At 36.9% G+C, this 25,449-nt stretch overlaps 1 protein-coding gene across 1 annotated transcript in view; it reads left to right on the forward strand.

Moving 5' to 3' along the window:
* Positions 1 to 253: 253 nt before the first annotated feature.
* Positions 254 to 25,449, forward strand: part of LOC131062313 (protein ZINC INDUCED FACILITATOR-LIKE 1-like) — a 96,840-nt gene continuing 71,644 nt past the window's right edge. The window contains exons 1-7 of the mRNA XM_057995948.2: positions 254 to 305; positions 462 to 502; positions 665 to 725; positions 1,405 to 1,507; positions 1,608 to 1,710; positions 1,863 to 1,916; positions 2,511 to 2,573. Of these exons, the coding sequence (XP_057851931.2) occupies positions 287 to 305; positions 462 to 502; positions 665 to 725; positions 1,405 to 1,507; positions 1,608 to 1,710; positions 1,863 to 1,916; positions 2,511 to 2,573 (444 nt within the window). The 5' untranslated portion in view covers positions 254 to 286. The remainder of the gene's footprint in view (positions 306 to 461; positions 503 to 664; positions 726 to 1,404; positions 1,508 to 1,607; positions 1,711 to 1,862; positions 1,917 to 2,510; positions 2,574 to 25,449) is intronic.

The raw sequence follows: 25,449 nt of genomic DNA on the forward strand, positions 1-25,449 counted from the left end.
CTTTTATAGTAGAGTGAAGATATATAGCATTTAGTTGCTTTCAAATTGGATTGTTGATATTTCATCAACATTTCATTTCGGATCATCTTATGTGATCCAATATGTTTCTTGATTGAGTAAGACATTTTCTTGACTACTTTTCCAAAATAGAATGGCTAATAGTGAGCATGAGCCTCTGCTGGGAAGAGCAAATTCTGTGTACTTTGAAGGCTGCGATGCATGCAAGTTACAGCATCAAAATGCGCAGAAAAGAAGTTATCCGCTCAGAGAGTTTTTCTTCGTTGGGATGGTCGTTCTTGTCAATGGTATGCACATATAAATACATGCTTTTCTTTGTTGAAAAATCTGTGACTATTGTACCAATTACTAGAGGGGATGGTGTATAGTCAGCCAGCAGAAAGATTTTCTTTATGCTTTGAAATACATGCTAATGAAAGTTTGTTTGGATTGTGTGTTTTCAGCTCTTCCCATATCTTCATTGTTTCCCTTCCTCTATTTTATGGTAAGCTGCAAAAAGGTGGTAGGGGATGAAACTAAATTGCTTTATGAAAGAAAAAGTTAAAAAAAAAAAATAGTCCAAAAATGCATCTAGCAGAGTTTAACTTTCCCAAAGTCTAGATTTCAGTTTAGTTGAGTTTACAGGTGACTATATTGCTATTTGCAGGTTAGAGATTTTAACATAGCAAGCAGATACGAAGATATAGCAATGTATGCTGGTATCCTCGGTGAGTTTACAATTCTAATTTGACCTTCCATCTTTCAAATCTTTGAGCTTTGAGTTTTTAGACATTTTGTTAGTTTTATATATGTTTGTTAATTGATGAAAGTTCAAATGAATTTTTTTATATCAATTTGTCTTACTGTTTAACAATTTAAAAGGGTGTGAGGATTAGATTTCTACAGTCTATCAAGATTTCTGTTTAGTTTCTGGATTTTATTATGTGAGTTTTTGTTTGCATTAACATTTTGGATCATACTCAATGATCCATCATCAGACTGAGAGAACTTTTGTTAATGCAAATAAAAGCTCACACTTTGAAATCTTGAAAATAAGCAGCAAACTTAAAAGGGTGCAAAGTAAGGTGGTAGACAACAGAGTCCTCTCAATTTCTATGAAAATGCATAAGCTGAATTTTTTTAAAATTTCAAACCTTAAATTTTTTTAGAAAAACTGGGGCAGGGTTCTGGTTCAATTAGCTAAAGTATCTTATTGTTGACAATAGATCACAAAGTCTATTTTCCTGTTCCATAACATGAAAAATGTATCGCGTCAATTATGTTAAAAAGTTTATCTGACACAGTAGAGTTTATAAAATAACTAACCGATTTGTATAATCTACAACATTTTTTTTTGAAAAAACTAAATCTAATTATTTTTTCATTGTGGGCATCTTGCTTGTGTAGGATCATCATTCATGGTGGGACGCTTTCTGTTTTCAGTGGTATGGGGAGTTGCCGCAGATAGATATGGCCGCAAGCCTGTTATTATCATTGGTGCCATCTCTATGTCAGTATAATACACCATTACCACTACAAAAAAAACTAAGCATACTGTTTTTTTCATATTTCACAACTTTCTCATTATGATCTGCTGAATATGAACGCAGAATCGTATTGAATACCTTGTTCGGGTTAAGTGTAAACTACTGGATGGCCATTTCAACAAGATTTTTGCTTGGGTCATTTAATGGACTGATTGGTACAATAAAAGTAAGTGGGCATTCTGTCTCTCACATCTAAACTTGGCCAAGATAATAATAAATATATTATCAAACCTTGACCATTCTATGTAGTTTAAAAGGCTATTTATCTTGATATAAGCACTATATTAAGTGTGGCATATGAATATGGGTCACCTGCAGGCATATGCAATCGAAGTATCGAGAGAGGAACATCACGCTGCAGGGTTGTCAATTGTATGTATAGTGTACAAATGTCAATTTTTTATTTTATTTTTGGATGTGATTCATATGAATTGTTATTATCATTTTCAGATCAAATTTTATGATCTATTATCAGAGTAAGGTAACTTTCACTGTTCTTATAAATTGCTAATTGAATTTTTTTAGGTTTGATCATATGGATTGTTATTATTAATGTTTGGGGTCTAACTAAATGCATGGATCATGGAGTTTGAACAGAAATGTTGATAATAAAAATTCAATTCAATATTTTTTATGTAAACTATCAGCACGTTCTATATTATATTTAGATATTAGATAATGACAGAATGTGAATCTAAACTTGTATATACATAATTGATTTCAGAAATAAACTTTTAAACTAGAATATGCTTTGATTCTGTAAAGAATATCTTAATAAACAATTTGATACATTTTGATTAATAAACTTTACCTAATACATAATTGATTTCATAAATAAACTTTTAAACTAAAATATCCTTTGATTCTGGAAAGAACAATTGGTACTTTCTGATTAATAAATGTATACCCAATCTACTCAAAACTTGTTTCCTGGAAAATCATAAGGTTTTTGTGTTATTGTTTTAGGTGACAACCACATGGGGAATTGGTTTGATTATCGGTCCAGCAATCGGAGGTTTTTTGGCCCAGGTATTTAATTTTTAAACAATTCTCTAATCTTTCAATGTGAGAGATGTGATAGGTTAGTGCAGCATTGTCAATGTGGGGACTTTACCAACATATGCATTTTTAAATTGCACGTAGTAGCTTAGAAGTTTTTGTTATTTATATTTAAATGATAAAAAAATTAGCGTATATTTGTAGGGTCAGAATCAATGAAATTGTCAATATTTAAACATTAATATTTTTTATATGTTTGTTGTCTTAATGTTATAATAGATTCTTAATTTGATTTGATTATGATCAAGGAAAATGTGTGTGTGTCTGTGTCATGTGAGAGAGTGAGTGAGTGTGTGAACTGCTGGTATTTAAAACATTTTAGAGATGTTGTTTGATTACAAGGGTCAACTTTGCTTTAATTGCCCTCCTTTGATAGGTATACTTTATAGCTTTAGTAAATTTACCAAAGCTATCTATTTCAAACATCTAGGTGTCTTAATGATGATTCATTTCTAATTCTAATGTAGATATGTTTGCCTTAAGTTACAAATTGAAATGTATTTGGGAAGAGTGCTCTTATTCAATCATGTGAATTAACTACATAAATTAATGTATTTAAACATCAAGACATATCAAATAGTCACACAAACATGTACCAAGTTGGCTCCCAATGGCTAGTAGAAAAGGGTGGGAGTCAACAATTTTTTTTTTAAGAATTTGATTTTGGGGTCAATCTTAAGTATCTCAAAATTGATCTAAGACAAAAAAAAAAAATGAAAAATCTCAAGATGAAGAATGTACATGGAAGTGTGGCTAATAATGAGGTAAATGTGGTTTGGGATAAGGATAAAGATTAAATGTATGGAAACTTCAGAGGATATTGAATGGGAATGGATGGGATTTGATGAAAGAGGAAAATGTAACACACATGTGTGCCACTTGTCATAGTGTAATTGTATTAAGTTTTTTTTGTCAAAATAGGCCCAAAAATAGGTAGAGCTTTGTATAGGATGGAAATTTTATTAATTAAAACAAGTATATGTGGGAAAATAAAATTATAGAGAAAATAAGTAACCTTTTAAAAATATCAAATAAATGAAATATAATAAAAAAACCACAAATAAAAAATTTATTAGTGAATTTTGTATTTTTAGCCTTGCTTAGACCAGGGGCTACCATTGGGAGACCTCATCCATGACATGAATCCATAATAGTCCAAACCCACGAGCACGGTAGCCCAATAGGGGAACAAAGTCTACGAGTACACCAACCCAACAAGGGTATGGAGCACATGCATGAACACTTGCCAAGTCACATGGCATCAACACCATCAACATTGAGATTCAAACCCATGAGAACATTGGATCAACAAACACACGAGTTTGTGATCACAATGGCTTGGTAGGGGTTTGAATCTTAGTGGCCACAACACCACCACCACCACTTAAGCATCACACTATGGGATGAACTTAACCCTAGATAAATTATTGAAATGTATTTGATTAACCAATTAAAAATAAATAAATTATACTACAAATAAACTTGTATCTAGAAATAAAATTGTTAGAGATTAAGGCTTGTGTTCAACTCAATGAAAGCTTATGTTTGATTGATGTGATGTTGAGATAGAGACACAAACTACAAGCCTGAAATTGCTAAAAATTTGACTTGAATTGATGTAATGTTGGCATAGCTATCTATATAGTAGAAGTTGAACTAGATTTTGGATCAAAGACTGTAAGATGACTTATATCTTAGTAGCCAACGGCTTGGGACAAGATCACACATACAATTAGGTCTATCTTGAATGATTTCATAAATAGTTGGATTGATTATAACCTATATAAGAATAAATTTGTAATACCTATGAAGAGTTCACCTAATATATATCTAAACAATGATTTCACTAAGTGGTGCTAAGAAGTATTAGTGGGACATACCATGCAATGATTGAAGTGTAGGATTTCATTGCACCTAAGTCAAGACTTTCGATCTTGAGTTAATAAATTAGTAAAAGAGATTTAAGTGTGGCAATGCTTGTTGATGAGGGGGGTGATAATGTATCTTTTTGAACTTAGTGTTGAACTTAGGTGTAAACTAATGAATTTATATATGAATAATTTATTATAGTGATTTGATAATTGATGTTTATTACTTCATCTTTTATTCTTGATAGGTGTTGATAATCCTATCCCACCTTTCCACTACTAATTGTTTAGGTATATTGGGGATAATTTGTACACACTTGTTCCAATTTTCATTATTAGGCCCTAGAATCACCAACAACTTGGTCTACTTTAAAATTATCTATCTATCATTATCTCTACCGGGTTCAAACACTATCTCTATGGGATTAAACCCAACTATTAGTCCAAATGTTATCAGGAGAGGGTCGATAAATGATTTATTTAAAATGAAAAAAAAAAATGTCTGGACTCTTTTTATACTTTGTGAATGATATATCTGATATTTTGATTTTATTATACACACAACTCTAGACACATAATTCAAATTGTTTACCTCCTACACTGATAGGTAGTAGTTAGATCCCATGATTATCGAAATTTGTTCAAGTGAGATATGGAATTTTTGAAAAGAGGAGTATAAGTGTGGATTTGAACACACGATCACAAGTGCAATCTACTCTAGGATATGAAAGTTGATGGAAACAAGATCAAATAGATTTTGAATAGATACAAATGCATATCAAAGTGTAAGGTTTAAGATTGGGCCTAGTAAGCATGACAAAATAGCCAAATTATGTGTTAAAATGACACATCAAAGATATCATCCCAAAGTGGTGTAAAATGAGAAGCAAGGGGTGTGTGTTTTCTTCCTCTACAAAAATATATTATTCATTAATTTAGATTAATTAATGATTAAGTGATTACCAAAATTTTGGGATTGATAATTGAAATTGAAAGGCTTAACCATTTCATTTGACAATTGCCTTATATTTCCCTTATACTTGTTTGATATACACTATAATTGACAAGAGATAATGCAAATAGGATAAATCAAGTTTGAAGGTGGAAGCATCAATGTGTCTTATTTTTTTGTTAAAGTAGGCCAATTAAATTAGAATTCTAATTTTGTTCTCAAGTATAGCAAGCAAGGTGTTAAAAATGTGAAGACAAAGTAAACCAATTGTTTGTGTGATTATTGTGTAGATTCTAATTTAATAATAATAAAAACATACTGTAAAATATTTTAAAAATAAATTTGATATACTCTATAGTACTTTTTATTGGGTAATATTTTTCCCATAATAGGTAAATTGAGCCATAAATAAGAAATTTTTCATGATTTCTTAAACAAACATCATTAGTATTTTTTTTTTAATTTTTATTTTAATAAGTAAATAGCTGCAAAGGGGCATCACCCTTGTATTAATCAAAATAGGAGAATACAAGGCCTAATTCAGTGAGAGTGGTAGGGGGGAGAACCGGAAAGAAAACCTCCTACCCTAGCTCTATTCCTTTTACAAAAAAAACTAGCAATGGAGGCTGGACAAGTACAAAACCAGTCAACAACCACTGGAAGTAGATAACAAAGGCCTTTAAACAAAAAAAACAATAACCAAGAAGCAGAGAAACCAGAGAGAGGTGACAACTGGAATCAATGGGAGTCTTCAGAGTCATCATCCACAGGAGCACGAGCTGCATCCAGGATTATAGGGCATTCAGTGCCACATGTCGAGTGAGCCACCGATTCTGCCTTCTCCCTAGAGAGTCAGTAGTCATTTGGGAACCACTCCTCGCCAAGCCCAAACCCCCAGTCATTGCCATCAACCAAATCTCCATTCTCCAGAATACCAAATCCTTCTGCACCCACTAACCCTTCATCTCGAAGAAATTTTTCCCTCCATTCCGATGTGAAACCATTTTGAATGCCTACCGCCTTAAGCAGAAATTCAATATTCCTGGTAATGGCAGGTCAGGTTTCTTGAAGAGCATCAAAGTCCAGAGAGTTCACAATCACTAACTTTCGCACCTCCGCCCCGTTGCCCAAGGACATATAGTAATTTTGGGGAAGCGATATTCTCAGGTTGGCATCAATATTGTCCAACGTGACATCAATTTCCCCCAGCAGGTGGTGTTTAAACACCATTTGAGTTAAAAGCTTCGCTCTCTGCTTGCTAGTCCCCATATATATCACCATTGCAGGAAAAAGGCTGGGATATCGGCATTGTCTCTGTACCTATGATAAGCCATAAGGAATTCCTTCCCCAGTATCCTTTTAAGGTTGTGAAGCATAAGAGGGTGTCGAGAGTAGAGGACCTCCTGTAGATGTTTGTCAGTGATTTCGCCCAAGAAGGCCATCTGTCAACAAATAGCTTCAAGGAGAATTGGGGTCTCCATAGCAAGTCACCGAGTGAAGAATACAAATGTTTGATGGAAAAATGAGGGGATTCCATTGTTAAATAGCAAGTTATCAAACCAAGGGATACGAGCCGCAAGCAAGTAGTTCATGCCAATTGAATACACACGTGTGAAATGACAGTGTCCAAACACCTTATGAGCCAAAGCTCGTCAACTTAATGTCGATCAACTTTATCCATGAAGTAATTATATGCATATCCTGAAAGGATCTAGTCGTAACTAGATATCAATTATAAGTACACACATGTCCAATTGCCATGGGACGCAAACCGACATAGACCAATAATGATGGTAGGGAGTCACGCCTCGGTGACAAGAAGAAACCTTAACTGGTGAACAAAACAATTGGTCGATCTATCCACCGAGAGCCATGACCATTAGGTTAAGTAAAAATATAGTGGCAACCGGGGAGGCAACGCACTAGTTTGCTCCACAACCAATAGTTCAATCGGAGAAAAATATCAACCGAAAGGAGAAATGGAGAATGCAACCGGCAAGTAACTCAACCGATGAGCACCGGCCACCATCAGTTAGATAGTAGGGAGTCCATATCAACCAGTGGAGGCAATACTACCAGTTAGCACCATCACCGAGAGGCTAATTAGATAAATATATCAACTGGATGGAGAAGACAATCAGTTGAGACCACAACCGACAAACTCAACCGGAAAGCACCGCTACTCGCAAGATAATCGGGCCATATCAACTAGTGGAAGCTCATTTGGGGTAAAAAACTAGTCAAAAAGACCCAATTAGAGTGCCTAGGGGGGGTCACCATCGGTTATTGTCATTTTAGAGAGTCTATCAGCCTCTCCATTTCCTTCCCTATAGATGTGGCTAATCCGAAATTCATCAAAGGTGGCTAGCAGCACGAGAATCAGTTGAAGCCACTGGTTAAGGTGCCAACTAGGGGTGTTGTTACAATAGACTGCATTAACCACATTTAATGAGTCTCCCTCTAGATGAATTATCTACACCCCAAGCTCCTTCCCTAGCCGCAGTCCTCTTAAAGCCGCTCTAAATTCAACTTCATTGTTAGTGGAAACTCCAATCTTTTCAGAGATTTCTTTTATACAGATACCATCAGAGTTCCTCAATATACACCCAATACCACTTTGACCTGGGTTTCCTATAGAAGCACCATCAAAATTTACCTTACACCATCCAGTCTCTGGTGCTTCCCATTTAACACCCAATCTTGGATTGATATGATCCATCGGGGATCCCTTGCCAAAAAGAGGTGGAATGAGTAGATTTGGAAGTGCTAGCTTAATCTTCCAATCCCAGTCTGTATATATATTTTTCTATAATGATTTAGATTGAGAAGCCTCATTGAGGAGCTCAGTCAGATGGTTCTCAATTTTCCCACATAGAGACGTTAAGCTCATCTCTTTACCCTAGAAAATTCTGTGATTCCTTTCTTTCCAAATTTCCCAAATCAGAAGAGATGGTAAAATATAAAGTAAATCAGCAAATATAGTCTTTCTTGCTGGTTTAGGCCATTGTAGAAACCACTCATCCAACCCTGATGGGAAGGGGCCAAAGATTCTCAATTTTCCCATGAAATGCCACCAATAGTGACTGGAGAACTTGCAATGGAGAAGTAGATGATCCTCAATTTCTTCTTTCTCTTGACATAAAATGCATCTACTGGGTCCATTGATACCCACTGAATAGAGCCTTTCTTTAGTTAGAATCTTTTTTTGACAAGCCAGCCAGGAAAATGAACCTGCTTTGGGTAGGAGATGTTGGTGCCAAAAAAGACTAACAGGCCAATTTTTTTTATTTATAGCCGCTTCTTTCAATTTGTAACCAAAACATACCTTGTATTTACCATCAAAGGAAACACACCACCTAATAATGTCCTTTTCAGGGGAAGGGAAAATAACCCTTTTGCTGAGAATGTCGACAAAGAAGTCTTTCTGGTGTTGATCCAAGTCCAAGGGATCCAAGGAGTTCCATTTCCACTTAGCAATGCCATTTTCTTGGATAGGATAACCATAATCACAGATATTGTGACCCCAGAGGCGACAAGTTTATACCATAATAGGTTGCAGAGAAGGGTTGAGACATAAGGTAGCTTCACTAGCCCAAGAATCAATCCAAAAGGAGGCATCCTTTCCATTCCTGACATCCTAGGTAACCTGATCACTTATGATTTCCCTGTTTTCCACAATAAAATTCCAGATGGCCGAACCTCTGGGGGGCTTGTTTATAGTGAGAATCCTTTTTGGCTCCAGGGAGTCCAAATATTTATGTTTTAGAATCCTTGCCCATTTTTGTTTACCACCACTGCAAATTTCCCAAACCAATTTAGTACCCATAGCTAAATTCATAATCGAATTTTGTTGGATGCTAGCACCCCCTGCCTTTTTTGGTTGGCAGATCTTTTTCCAAGCTACCAGAGGAAATTTCCCTTTGTCATCCAATCCATTCCAAAGGAAATTTCTCATTATAGAGATCAATTCATCTTCAATTTCCATCGATAATCTCAGACATGCCATGGAAAAAATGGGTAGCGCGGAGAGGACAGATTTTATCATAGTGAGTTTCCCAGAAATGGATAACCACTTGCCTTTCCAATTTGCAAGCTTGGATTTGCACTTATCAATAAGATGCTTCCAATAGCAAGTTTTGTTACTGCCAATGAAGAGGGGGGTTCCAAGAAATTTCCCTGAGAAGTTTGCAACTCCAGGAGATTAAGAATCCTTGATAAGGCACCTTGTAAGTTAATCAGAGTGTTGACAAAAAACACTTCAAATTTGTGCTAATTGATTTTCTGCTCGGAATCCATATAGTAATCATTAAGGCATGATTTAATTGTCCTTGTCTCTCTCCTACAAGCCAAGACAAATAGAATGGTATCATCGGCAAATTGCAAGTGAGTAGTGGGTATGTGCAAGATCAAGGGGGGCCAAAAAGTGGCAATAGAGAAAAAAATGTGCTTTCAACCTTTCCAAACATGCCAAAATCCACTTTGACTTTTTGTTTGAGTCGGGCGAAATTTGAATTTGGTTTGGTAATACCAAACCAAATTGGATATCTGATAATATCGGATATCCAATAATATCAGATATCCAATTTGTGATGTCACTATTGTGATGTCACCATTGTGATGTCACTATTGTGATATCATACTTTTCAAATCGGATATCCGATTTTATCAACATAAAAAATATAGTTTAGTAAAATGGCCATAACTTTTGCGTTTCTTATCAAAATTTTGATTTTTTACAAGCGTTGGAAAGGTAATTCATAGACCTATAAAATGGATGAGGTATTTTGATGATTTTATAGACCAAAAATTAATTATAATCATTTAAAGTTAGTCCTTCAATTTTAAAACTTTAAATATTCACAAATTTTGCATACAAAGTCTCATTTTTTTTCCTATCACCTCCTTTATCTATCACGTGTCTACCTATACTTATATAATATATTTTATATATCTCTTTGATCTCTACTTATGTCACTTATTTTCTCATTCCATGTAGATAAATAAATTCTCAAGTTACATGCATCTCTGCATATATCTCCATCTTTCTATTCATATCTCTTCCTCTCCCACTCCATCATTGTCACTCCTTATTTCTATATTTCCCTCTAATAATCTCTCCTCTCTATTTATCTCCCTCCTTTACCTTATCCTACCTATACTTATATATTACTTGTCTCTATCACCTCCTTTCTCTCCCTATCTTGTCCCCTCTCTCTCTATATCCCTATAGATCTATCTTCATGTATATTTATATTTCATTATCTCTAAATCTCACTTATTCACTCCATCTCTCCCTCCATTTATCTTACTCTCTCTATCATGTTCTATCCATATCTATCTCTATCTCCATCTTCACATATCCATCTCTTTCCCTATCAATATCTTTTTTTTATATGTTCCTCTATCTTTATACATATTCCTCTATACATGATTAATCTACTTCTCTGTCTCTTCCTTTATCGCCGTCTTGAAATATCTTTCCCTTTCTCTACTTTTATCTCTGTATTTACTCGATCTTTATATATCTTTTTCTCTCTCCCCACATCCTTCTCTATAGTGCCTTTATATATCTCTATATCTTCCTCTTTTTCTCTCTCCCTCTCTATCTCTCTTTCTCACTCTCTTGCACTATCTATATATCTCTATCTATCGATATTTCTCTTCCTTTATATCTCTCTATCTTTTCCTTTTTTTATCTCTCTCTTTACCCCTCTCTGTCCATTTTTCTCCATCTCTTCATATATTTATCTTTGTCTTTACCTCTCTCTTTCTCTATATCTATTCACCTCCCTCTCCCTTTATCTTCATCTTTTATCTCTATCTTCCTCTCTCCTTTTCAATATCTAGATATGTCTACCTCTTTCTATCCATCCTTGTCCTTTAGTTTTCCTCCCTCTCACTTCATACTCCTTAATATCTATATCTCTATTTATGTCCTTGTCCTTTAGTTCTTTTCCCTCTCTTTAGTTCTTCATCTCTCTTCACCTTTATATCTCTCCTTATTTGAAAATTAGTATATATGGTCTCCTAAGGGATAATATCATGTCCTAAGGGGTCATAGAACATCATATGACCCCTTAGGACACAATATGACCACTAATGACACCATATGGTCTCCTAAGGGGTCATATGGTGTCATAAGGGGTCATAAAACACCATATGACCCCTTAAGACACAATAAGACCCCTAATGACACCATATGGTGTCCTAAGGGGTCATAAGACACCAAATGACCCCTTAGGACACCATACAACCCCTAATGACACAATGTGGCATCCTAAAGGGTCATATTGTGTCCTAAGGGGTCATATGGTGTGTCCTATGACCCCTTAGGACACCATATGACCCATAACACCATATAGTGTCCCAAGGGGTCATATGGTATCTTAAGGGGTCAAAGAATGTCATATGACCAATTAGGACACAATACGACCCATGATGACACCTAAGGGGTCATATAGTGTCATAAGGGGTCATAGGACACCATATGACCCCTTATAACACCATACGATCCCTTACAATGCCATATGGTGTCCTAAGGGGTCATATAACACCATATGACCCCTTATAACACAAGAAGACCCATAACGATACGATATGGTGTCCTTAGGGGTCATATGGTGTCAGGAGACACCATATGACCCCTTAGGACACAATATGACCCCTAACGATACCTAAAGGGTCTTATGGTGTCCTAAGGGGTTATATGATGTCCTAGGAACCTTTAGGACATAATATGACCCCTTAGCACACCATACAACCCCTAATGACACATATGGTGTCCTAAGGGGTCGTAGGACACCATATGACCCGTTACAACACAATATGACCCCTAACAACACCTAAGGGGTCATAGTGTGTCCTAAGGGGTCATAGGACACCATATGACACCTAACGACACTATATGGTGTCTTAAGGGGTCATATTGTGTCCTAAGGGTTCATAGGAGACCATATGACATGTAACGACACAAAATGACACCTAACGATACCTAAGGGGTCATATGGTGTTCTAAGGGGTCATAGGACACCATATGACCCCTTAGCACACCATACAACCCCTAATGACACCATATGGTGTCCTAAGGGGTCATAGAACACCATATGACCCCTTAGGACACCATACGATGCATATTGATACTATATTGTGTCCTAAGGGGTCATAGGACACCATATGACCCCTTAGGAGACCATATGACCCATAACAACATAATATGGTGTCCTAGAGGGGCATAGAACACCATATGACCCCTTAGAACACCATACGAACCATAACGACACCATCTAGTGTCTGAAGGGGTCATAAGACACAATATTACCCCTTAGGACATAATATGACCCCTAACGACGTCATCTAGTGTCCCAATGGGTCATAGGACACCATATGACCCCTTAGGACACCATACAACATCATACCACCCTTTACGACACCATATGGTGTCCTAAGGGGTCATATGGTATCCTAAGGGGTCATACGGTATCCTAAGGGGTCATATAACACCATATGACCCCTTAGAACACAAGAAGACCCATAATGACATGCTATGGTGTCCTAAGGGGTCATATGGTGTCATGAGACACCGTATGACCCCTTAGGAAACAATATGACCCCTAATGATACCTAAGGGGTCATATGGTGTCCTAAGAGGTTATATGATGTCCTAGGAACCTTTAGTACACAATATGACCTCTTAGCATACCATACAACCCCTAATGACACCATATGGTGTCTTAAGGGGTCGTCGGGCACCATATAACCCGTTAGGACACAATATGACCCCTAACAACACCTTAGGGGTCATTTCATATCCTAAAAGGTCATACAACACAATATGACCCCTTATAACACAAGAAGACCCATAACAACATGATATGGTGTCCCAAGGGGCATATGGTGTCAGGAGACACCATATGACCCCTTAGGACACAATATGACCCCTAACAATACCAAAGGGGTCATATGGTGTCCTAAGGGGTTATATGATGTCCTAGGAACCTTTAGGACACAATATGACCCCTTAGCACACCATACAACCCCTAACAACACCATATGGTGTCCTAAGGGGTCGTAGGACACCATGTGACCCATTAGGACACAATATGACCCCTAACAGCACCTAAGGGGTCATATTGTGTCGTAAGGGGTCATAGGACATCATATGACCCCTAACGACACTATATGGTGTCTTAAGGGGTCGTAGGACACCATGTGACCCGTTAGGACACAATATGACCCCTAACAACACCTAAGGGGTCATATTGTGTCGTAAGGGGTCATAGGACACCATATGACCCCTAACAACACTATATGGTGTCTTAAGGGGTCATATTGTGTCCTAAGGGGTCATAGGACACCATATGACCCCTAACGACACAAAATGACACCTAACGATACCTAAGGGGTCATATGGTGTTCTAAGGTGTCATAGGACACCATTTGACCCCTTAGCACACCATATGACCCCTAATGACACCATATGGTTTCCTAAGGAGTCATATGTTGTCCTAAGGGGTCATAGAACACCATATGACCCCTTAGGACACCATACGATGCATAATGACACTATATGGTGTCTTAAGGGGTCATACGACACCATATGACCCCTTAGAGGACCATAAAACCCATAATAACATAATATGGTGTCTTAGAGGGTCATAGAACACCATATGACACCTTAGAACACCATACGACCCATAATGACACCATGTGGTGTCTTCAGGGGTCATAGGACACCATTTGACCCCTTAGCACACCATATGACCCCTAATGACACCATATGGTGTCCTAAGGAGTCATATGGTGTCCTAAGGGGTCATAGAACACCACATGACCCCTTAGGACACCATACGATGCATAATGACACTATATGGTGTCCTAAGGGGTCATAGGACACCATATGACCCCTTAGAGGACCATACAACCCATAACAACATAATATGGTGTCTTAGAGGGTCATATAACACCATATAACCCCTAAGAACACCATACAATCCATAACGACGCCATGTGGTGTTTTAAGGGGTCATAGGACACCATTTGACCCCTTAGCACACCATATGACCCCTAATGACACCATATGGTGTCCTAAGGAGTCATATGGTGTCCTAACGGGTCATTGAACACCATATGACCCCTTAGGACACCATTCGATACATAATGACACTATATGTTGTCCTAAGGGGTCATAGGACACCATAAAACCCCTTAGAGGACTATACAACCCACAACAACATAATATGGTGTCTTAGAGGGTAATAGAACACCATATGACCTTTTAGAACACCATACGACCCATAACGACACCTTGTGGTGTCTTAAGGGGTCATAAGACATAATATTACCCCTTAGGACATAATATGACCCCTAACAACGTCATATAGTGTCCTAAGGGGTCATAGAACACCATATGACCCCTTAGGACACCATACGACACCTTGCAACACCATACCACCCTTTACGACACCATATGGTTTCCTAAGGGGTCATATGGTATCCTAATGAGTCATATAACACCATATGACCCCTTAGAACACAAGAAGACCCATAACCACACGATATGGTATCCTAAGGGGTCATATGGTGTCATCAGACACCATATGACTCCTTAGGACACAATATTACACCTAACGATACCTAAGGGGTCATATGGTGTCCTAAGGAGTTATATGATGTCCTAGGAACCTTTAGAACAAAATATGACCCTTTAGCACACCATACAACCCCTAACGACACCATATGGTGTCCTAAGGGGTTGTAGGACACCATATAACCCGTTAGGACATAATATTACCCCTAACAACACCTAAGGGGTCATAGGACACTATATGACCCCTAAGGACACTTTATGCTGTACTAAGGGGTCATATTGTGTGCAGGTCATAGGACACCATATGACCCCTTAGCACTCCATACGACCCCTAATGACACCATATGGTGTCCTAAGGGATCATATGGTGTCCTAAGGGGTCATATAATACCATATGACCCCTTAGGACACCATACGACACATAATGACAACATATGGTGTCCTAAGGGGTCATAGGACACTATATGACTCATTAGGCGACCATACAACCCATAACAACATAATATGATATCCTAGAGGGTCATAGAATACCATATGACCCCTTAGAACACCATACGACATATAATGACACAATGTGGTGTCCTAAGGGGTCATAAGACATAATATGACCCCTTAGGACATAATATGACCCCTAACAACATTATATAGTGTCTTAAGGGGTCATATAAAACCATATGACCCCATAGAACACCATATAACCCCATAGAACATAATATGACCCTTTACGACACCATATGGTGTCCTAAGGTGTCATATGGTATCCTAAGGGGTCATATAAAACCATATGACCCCTTAGAACACCATATAACCCCTTAGAACATAAGAAGACCCATAACAACATGATATGGTGTCCTAAGGGGTCATATGGTGTCATGAGACACCATATCACCCCTAACGATATCTAAGGGGTCATATGGTGTCCTAAGAGGTTATATGATGTCCTAGGAATCTTTAGGACACAATATGACCCCTTAGCACACCATACAATCCCAAACGACACCACATGGTGTCCTAAGGGGTCGTAGGACACTATATGACTTGTTAGGACACAATATGACCCCTCACAACACCTAAGGGGTCATATTGTGTCCTAAGGAGTCATAGGACATCATATGACCCCTAACGACACAAAATGACACCTAACGATACCTAAGGGGTCATATGGTGTTCTAAGGGGTCATAAGATACCATATGACCCCTTAGCACACCATACCACCCATAATGACACCATATGGTGTCCTAAGGGGTCATAGGACACCATATGACCCCTTAGGAAACCATATGATGCATAATGAAACCATATGGTGTCCTAAGGGGTCATAGGACACCATATGACCCCTTAGGAGACCATACGACCCATAACAACATAAAATTGGTGTCCTAAGGGGTCATAGAATAACATATGACCCCTTAGAAGACCATACGACCCATAATGACACCATGTGGTGTCCTAAGGGGTCATAAGACACAATATGACCCCTTAGGACATAATATGACCACTAACGATATCATATAGTGTCCTAAGGGGTCATAGGACACCGTATGACCCCTTAGGACACAATACGACCCCTTAGGACATAAAATAACCCTAATGACACTTAAGGGGTCATAGGACACCATACAACACATAACAACACTAAATGGTATCCTAAGGGGTCATATGGTGTCCTAAGGTGTCATAGGACACCATACGACCCATAGCACCATATTGTCTCCAAGCATATGGTGTCCTAAGGGGTCATACGACACCATATGACCCATTAGGACACAATAAGACCCCTGATGACACCTAATGGGTCATATATTATCGTAAGGGTTCATAGGACACCATATGACCCCTTAGGACACCATACAACTCCTTGCGATATCATATGGTGTCCCAACGTATCATATGGTATCCTAAGGGGTCATATAATGTCCTAAGGGGTCATATGGTGTCCTAAGGGGTTTTAGGACACCATATGACCCCTTAGGACACCATAAGACCCATAACGACACCATATGATGTCCCAAGGGGTCATATGGTGTCCTAAAGGGTCATGGGACACCATATCACCTCTTGGGACATAGAATTAGCCCTAACAAAACCTAATGGATCATATGGTGTCTAAGGGGTCATATGATGTCTTGTGACCCCTTAGGACACAATATGACCCCTTAGCACACCATACAACCCCCAACAACACCATATGACCCGTTCAGACACAATATGACCCCTAACAATACCTAAGGGGTCATATGGTATCCTAAGGGGTCATAGGATACCATATGACCTCTTAACACACCATACGACTTGTAATGACACCATATGGTGTCTTAAAGGCTCATAGAACACCATATGACCCCTTAGGACACCATAAGACTTATAACAACATCATATGGTGTCCTAAGGTGTCATATGGTGTCCTAAAGGTTCATGAGACACCATATGACCCTTTAGGACACCATATTCTCTCTCACATTATTTCTTTTCCTTAATTACCCTTGATCACCTCTCTCCTCCTATGGGTTTATAGATACTTCCCTCTCCCCCTCTACCCACCCCCTAATTACTGTCTATGTCTCTCTTCACCTCTATCCCCATCTCTCTTCTCTCTTTGTTGATACTTTCCCCTCTCCCCCTCTCCTCCTACCCCCTAATAATCTCAAACTCTCCCTCTCATTCTCTCTTCACCCCAATCACCCCCTCCCTCTCTCTCTTCGCCTTCCACCTAATTACCTATAGCTCTATCTCTCTCACACTCTCTCTTCCCCCCAATTAATATCTCCTTCTCACCTCTCTCCCCCTCTCCTTTTTTTGATACTTCCCTACACCTCTCCTTGTCCTCTCTGAATTTTGTTGCTAGAGATGAGAATGAAATGCAGAGAAACTAGTCTAGATCTTAGGGATGAGAGAGTCACATAGAGGAGGAAATTATGAAGAGGTAGAAATATAAGTAACTTGTAGAGCTTGAGATATTTAATGAGGTATTCATTGATAGTTAGAGATATAGGTCTAGGGAGAGATGTATAAATATGGACAAAAGAGAGGGAGGAAGAAACAAATAGGTGGTGTGATAGGTTTAGGAGAGAGAGGCAGAGAAAGGAACAAACATAGATAACATGGTTTACCAAAATTTATCGAACTCAATAAAATTCATAAATTTTCTATTATTAATTAATTACTTATTTAGTTTATTTTGAGATGATTGTTACAAAAATTCATGCAATAGGGAAATCATATGAAAAAGTCATGAGTTTTTTATGTTTTAAAAATGAAGGATGAATTTAAATGAATTATAATTATTTTTTAAAACAAATAATTGAAAATATACCTATTCCATATCATAGAGCTCTTAATTACCTTTCCAACCCCTGTAAAAAAATCAAAATTTCGATATAAAATGCAAAAGTTATGCCCAATTTACTAAAATGTATTTTTTTATTTTTTCAAAAATCGGATATCCGATTTTATCCGATATCCGATTTTATCCAATATCTAATTTTAAAACATAAATTTTTCCCTCCATATTTTGGTTCAGGTTTGCTTTGGGATTTGGCTTGGAAGTGACAAGCCTGGAAAGTCAACTGAAAAAACGTGTTTTTCAGTATTCCTTGATTTTCCAGACTTTACACTTGTGGTTGACGACTTTTTTTATAGCCAAAATTGATAAAACAAAAAGGGTTTTTTAAGGATGTTCTCAGCTTTCCAACAATATAAGGCTTGTCTTATTTAGACTTTAATAAATAATTATTATCTATTTTCTAATTGAATTCTGACAAAAGTCCTGATTGATAGACTGATTGAAAAATACTCATAACTTTCAAACCGCATAACATTTTTTGAATCTGAAACATGTGTCACATCCTATGCTTCATCTGACCAAGTTAAGGTGGTCAAACGTAGGAGTTTCTGAATTTATGAAAAGTTGTAGTAAAAAATTCATAAATAATTATTTACTTTATAAAAAATTATAAAAAAATATGTGTCACATCCAGACATGAGTCTAATACTTATATTATAAATCTTATAAAAAAAATATTATGATTTGATTGTGATTAGGGTGGTCAGACATACACCTACTTCTTATCTTTTTTCTTGAAATTTTTGTACCACTGCATTGAAATTTGAAATTTTCATCAAATAGATTTTTTTTTTTCAAAAAACAACTAGTAGCTTAGAAACTACATTCAATTTTCTATAGATTTTGTTCTTACATATTTTAAAAATAATGTTCATAACTTACTCAATTTTTCATGTCAAGTTGCAAAAGTCTGATTTTTTGAAATTTCATTGCCACTCAAGGGCCTGTTTTGGCACACCATGATCCTGCACATACCCTAGTTTTTTCAACCCCCGTTGCCACATTGACTCCAATCCATCGATCATCTTGTTGAAGAGCTCTTATTGATTGACCTAAGGCTTCAACCATTATGATAAACAAAAAAGGTGGCATTGGATCACCTTGTCATATTCCTCTTGACATGGAAAAGAAGCCATGAGATGAGCCATTAACCAAAACAGAGAATTTGGGGGATGATAAACAACTCATGACCCATGTGATCCATTCCTTGCAAAAACCAAATTTATTTAATGCATCAATTAAGAAACCCATGTCCACCATATCATAAGCTTTCAGAATGTCCAGTTTTAAAATCATGCAGGAATCCTTGGTTTTCCTAGCCGTGTGAAGCGTTTCATGGGCAATGATAATGCCTTCCACAATGGATCTTTCAGGGGAAAAACCACTTTGTTCATCCGATATGATGTGTTTAAGGAGGGGCTTCAATCTGTTGGCTATGATCTTTGTTACAATCTTGTAGACCATGTTGCATAAAGCAATGGGTCTAAAATCACTCATTTGTTGAGGGTTTTTCTTTTTCGGGATTAAAGCCAAAAAGGTGTGATTAATAGCACCTAGCATAGTCATTTTATTTCTTGATTCTTCTACTGCTAGGTGTAGATCTCGAGCGATGATATCCCAGAATTATTGGAAGAAAGCTGCAGGGAAGCCATCAAGGCTAGGAGTCTTATCAGGATTCAGCTAGAAGGTAATTTTCCTTACTTCATCAATTGAAATAGGATTACAGAGAGCTGTATTTTGACTATTAGATATTATGGATGGGATTGAGTTAAGAATTCTGGCTCTTGCTTCATGATCATTCTGGTGACCACCATTCAATAATGATTCAAAGAATCTTACAGCTTCCTGCATAATGTCCTCATAGTTCTTGACAATGACACCATCCAGTCTCTTAATCTCCGATATTTTGTTTCTATTGCGAATGGCAATGGCCGATCTATGGAAGAATTTGTTGTTTCTGTCACCTTCCTTAAGCCATAACTCCCTTGATTTTTGTCGCCAATGGATTTCCTCACACTGAAGGATTTCATTTAGATCAGATTTGAGGGAATTTTGTTTGTTAAATAAATCCTCATTCATTCCTGAAGTAATAACAGAATTGGTTTTTTCTTCCAACTCAGCCTTAATTCTTAATTTGTCCATATGAATATTCTTGAAATGGCTCCTATTCCATTCTTTGATTTGAACCTTAATATACTTGAGCTTCTTATTGAGTATGAATAATCTCGAATTGTTCCCTAGAATTGGTTCATTCCACCAAACAGATATAAGTTCATATAGCTCAGGCACTCTAAACCACATTTTCTCAAACTGGAAAGGAGTACCTCCCTCTGATTGTCCCTTGGTGACCTCTAGACAGATCGGGTAGTGATTTGATCCAATAAGCAGGAGAATCGATGACTCTAATACAAGATTTTGTCCTAGCCAATCACCAATGACAAGAAAGCGGTCTAGCCATTCAGCAATTTTAGTAAAACCTGATCTCTTGTTTGTCCATGTGAAAACTCCATTTTTAGGAAAAATGTCTATTAGGTGATTCTTCTCAACAAATTCCAAAAAATCCTTTTGGGCCATACCAGTCCTCTGAATGCCCCCACTTTTTTCATCGCCAGAAAGGATCGCATTGAAGTCCCCAACAACCACACAACTGCTTTGGTAATACTGCAAAGTCTGATGGTTAAAAGATCCCAGAGAGCAAGTTTATAACCAGCAGAAGATGGTCCATAAACATTAAAGATTGAAATTCTCATTTCGTCCTAGGATAGTTACCAGACAATGTTTCCAATACTTATCTTCCCCAACAAGAGAGATCCTAACATTCATGGGATTCCAGATGATTCCCAAGCCACCAGAGGCTCCATCCGATTGTCTAAACAGACCATTCCACTATTACCAAACTCTCATTTTTGCATCAATCTCAACCTTACTCCATTTAGTCTCTTGTAGTAGCCAAATATCTCCTTTGGTGTCATCCATCTGGCACTTAATCAAGCGCCATTTGTCAGAGGCATTGATGCCCCTGACATTCCAAGATAAAAGTTTTATTGGTCCTGGGGAAGGGCATTTCCCTTCCCTAAATTAAGTTTGGTTTGACCACTAGCTGCATTAGCAATTGCTAGCACTATTTTTTTTGACTTGCACCCCCGCACTCCTTTTGGCTTAAAGTTTGGTTTGTCAATGGTTGAATCCGACTTCCCAAAACCTTTTGTGGAATCCTCCAATATAAGATCAAAGTCTGGTTCAAATTCTTCTTCCCACTCCGAGGAGGAAGACTCAATTTCACCATCTTCGAATTCAATACCTAGCGAAGAGAAAATATTATCTCCCATCTTCCCTAGATTTCTAGCCTCCTTTTCCTGAGTGTGAATTTTGCAATCTTCAATTACTAGTTGACTCCCAGTGTCAAGAGGAGAGGGTTGTAGCGAATCTGTAATTTGGATTCAATATCTGCTTGTAAGGTTGTACTCTTTTCTAGAAGCATGAGAAGATCTTGTTGGCTCTCACTTTGATCAGAGGAGGGAGGAGCTATGTTCAAAGGAGTTTCCTCAGTCAATGGAATATTCTCATTATCATGAATTTCGTTACAAATATCCTCCCCGGTATCAATGGAGATAGGAGGTTCCGGTTGCAGTTTTTCTTCCATAGGAGATTGCATAGAGGAATAACTTCTCTGTATCGTAGCCAAAACATCACAACCTAAGCCAGCGTGATCCAAGGAGAAGCATTTAGGGCAAATATGCAACTGATCTTATCTATCAATCTTTTGGATCTAGAACTTCTCAGCACCAATAATTTTAACTTCACCGGGGCTCTTGGTGATTTGATCTGTGCTAATGCATATTCTAAGGAAGCTTCCCCATATTTTGTCCTCCAAAATGTCATCAATCGATACAAATGTGCCAAGGTCTTTGCATATATTCTTAATGACATCAATGTGCCAGTAATATGAGGGATAGTTGTAGAATCTTATCCATACCTTACTATCCGTTCATACATGAGTCTGGGGATTGAAATTGGGCTGCCATTCAATGATGTGGACTTCAATGTCATCCAAGATAATATGGACCTTTGTTTTTAGCTTGCCATTTCTTCTCATTGCTCATAAATTCAATCATATAGAAGTCATTTGGGAGAATATTGATGTTAATATCCTTTCCCCATTGTGCTCTACACCAGGATTCAAAGTTGCCCTTAACTCATTTTCCACCACCCCACTTGATGAAAAAGAAAAACTCAAGAAAATTTGACCTAGAAGAATTAATTTTATTTTCATCCAAAAAGATAGTAGGTCTTGAATTTTTTCTTACCCATTTAGGATGACGGGGACGATGGGGGAGAAAGGTCCGTCTTCAAAAATCAGTGTTTCCCCCTCGATTCGACCAAGGGTTTCGATTTTTAGGATGAAAGTTAGATCTCCAAAACCTGTCATGGTCCGCCCTAGAGTTATCTTTCCTGATGCGCCCATTCCACATTTGGAAATTATCATGAGATTTTGGAGGGACCAGATAGGGTTCAGAATGTGGATTGCCTCTCTCGATTACCGCTTCGTGGATGCTAGGTTCAGGTGATGGTTGCCAGTTTTAGGGGAACTCGGAAGCAGGATACTTGGCCTTGCGATACCAACCTTTGTTATTCCAAATGAAACCATTTTCCTTCCATTTATGCAAGTCAATAGTGCACTAGTTGCCACTCGAATACGGATTTCCATAATTCATCCGTAATGTCTCCATGGAACTTGTCTGCTCTCCCAGAATTAGTTAGTTTTTGAGTGGGTTGCAACCTCCTTACTTCAATGGGAAAGGGAATATCTACTTCATCGCTCCATGAACCAATCTTTGTGGCCTAAACGCCCAAACTTCGCACATTGACATCCCTACTCCTACAGCCACTGCCACTCCTATTGCCTTCAATCGCCGCCATTTGCCTCCAACAATAATAACATCATTAGTATTATTAGTGTCTAAGGAAGACATAATTTTTTGTACACTTTTATTTATGTAAACTATTATAAGAATACTATTATTAATTTTTAAATGAGATTAGTTATTATTTTTTTAAATAAGAGTACAAAGAGTAGTTGTATTCTTATGTTTTTTCCCATTATTTTTTATTTTTTATATGTATCAAATATAGGTCTTGACAAGGAAAAAAAAATCTATGTTGATTAGGAAATATAAAATAAATATAATAATTAAATAAAAAATATCAAAACCTAATTTTTGGAAAGCTTAGTTGAAGTGCTACATTGCTGTAAAACCTTGTGTGATACAATTTTGTGATAATGGAAAATATTGCTAGAATCAAAACTTTTATTCAACAGAAGTTAACAAATACAATAAAGGAAGATAAAGTGCAACATTGACACCTTCTAATGAAGGATCATTCAATGAAAATTATTTAAAATCCCACCTTCAATCAAAGGTCATGTTAAATCATCCTCATATACAAAAAAAAATTGGTTGAAGGTCAATTTTTGAAGGACTTTACTTTTAGTTTTCAAATTTCAATGAAAGGTCATTTCTTTTGGATCAAAGGTGTAGTGGATGTAATAACCTCATGAACAATTAAAATCCAAGATGTTAATTCAAAGTAAATTGTGTTGAACAAGAACCTTCAATTGCACATTGTCCAACTTTTAACACTTGAAAAAATATTTTTTCAAAATGAATAACAAGTGAGACAATGCTTTATGCTTCCACCCATCATTTGATGATAAGGTTTTGGATGTTCTGAATAGATCCACATACACACTATGTTCCTTAGAGTTTACTCTAATATTGTAGGCACAGCCTTGTCCCTTTGTTGTTAATTTCTACTAAAGCTTGTTCACCTTTATTAGTACCCATATTTGACATAAAATGATATTAAGAAAATATCAAGAGCATGTCACATACTTGAATGAGAATTTTACATCTTCCTTAACAAGTAAAACCCCATTATTGAGGTACAATGATTAAAAATTCAAAAAATAGAGATGCAAGTCCCTATGATGATAAATTAACTACTACAAGTAGTTGATGCAAATATAATACAAGCATTATAATGTATTTATGGTGAAATGATGATAGATCTACTTTATGGATATTCTTATCTAAATTTTTGACTATAACTAATTTCTAAGGGATTATCTCTAAATAAAAAACCTTATATGCTCAATTTGAGGAACTTGGTAGGAAATTTGATAAGTAATGATCAAATCTAAAATCTTCTAGAGTTGACTATGTAAACGATTTTTCTATGAATTTTTTGGATCATGCTCTTTGTCCCGTCATCGAGAAAAGTTAACTTATATGGTATCCATCTCTATGATGGATCATAGAGTTTGATCTGATATATTGGAAGAAAAATTGTTCATGTATTTAAATCTAGAAGCTTTAAAATTTGATAGGATGGATTGTGAAAATTTAATGGCTTTAAGAAATGATCAAATTGTATAGAGTAGTTGGCTTGGGAAAAGCATGAGAAGAGGTTTCAAGTATGAGGAAAATGTCTGTGGTTCTATGAATTAAAATCCATAATCTAGTCTATGGAGTTAAAATCCTAAGGAAAAAGGCCAATCTTCTTTCTAAGGAGTTATCTACTAGATATGGGTGATAGGTTCAAATGATATTTTAAGATATTATATTTATGATAAGGAAAAAAGTGAGTGTAAAATCGAAAGTGTAATGGAGAAATCTAACCCTACAAAAAGGAAACTATGTTCCTTTGAGAGAAAGTCTCACAACCTATATTCAAATTTCTCCAACTAGTAGAACTAGTGAAGATCTCTAATTATAGATAAAGAAAATAAAGATTTTGATTACAAAAATGGAAAGAGTAGATGGTAGGGAGTTTTCAATATAGATTTGAGTATCTTGGCCAAGGATGCCAATGTGACATGGAGATGTTTGCATGGCATGCTTTAGTCTCAAGTACGGACTGAAACTAAAAGAACTCAAAAAATAGAGAAAACCCAACTTTGTGCTTCAACTGAACTATAAGACCTAGAAGTTAGGAATGTAAAAATAAATACTAGATAACAAAGATGAAAGAATACAATAAATTATGGAAAGATTCAAATGAGTAAATGAGAAAAATAGAATAAATAATCATAATC

The sequence above is a fragment of the Cryptomeria japonica genome, chromosome 7, assembly GCF_030272615.1.
Source record: "Cryptomeria japonica chromosome 7, Sugi_1.0, whole genome shotgun sequence".
NCBI classification, from domain to species: Eukaryota; Viridiplantae; Streptophyta; class Pinopsida; order Cupressales; family Cupressaceae; genus Cryptomeria; species Cryptomeria japonica.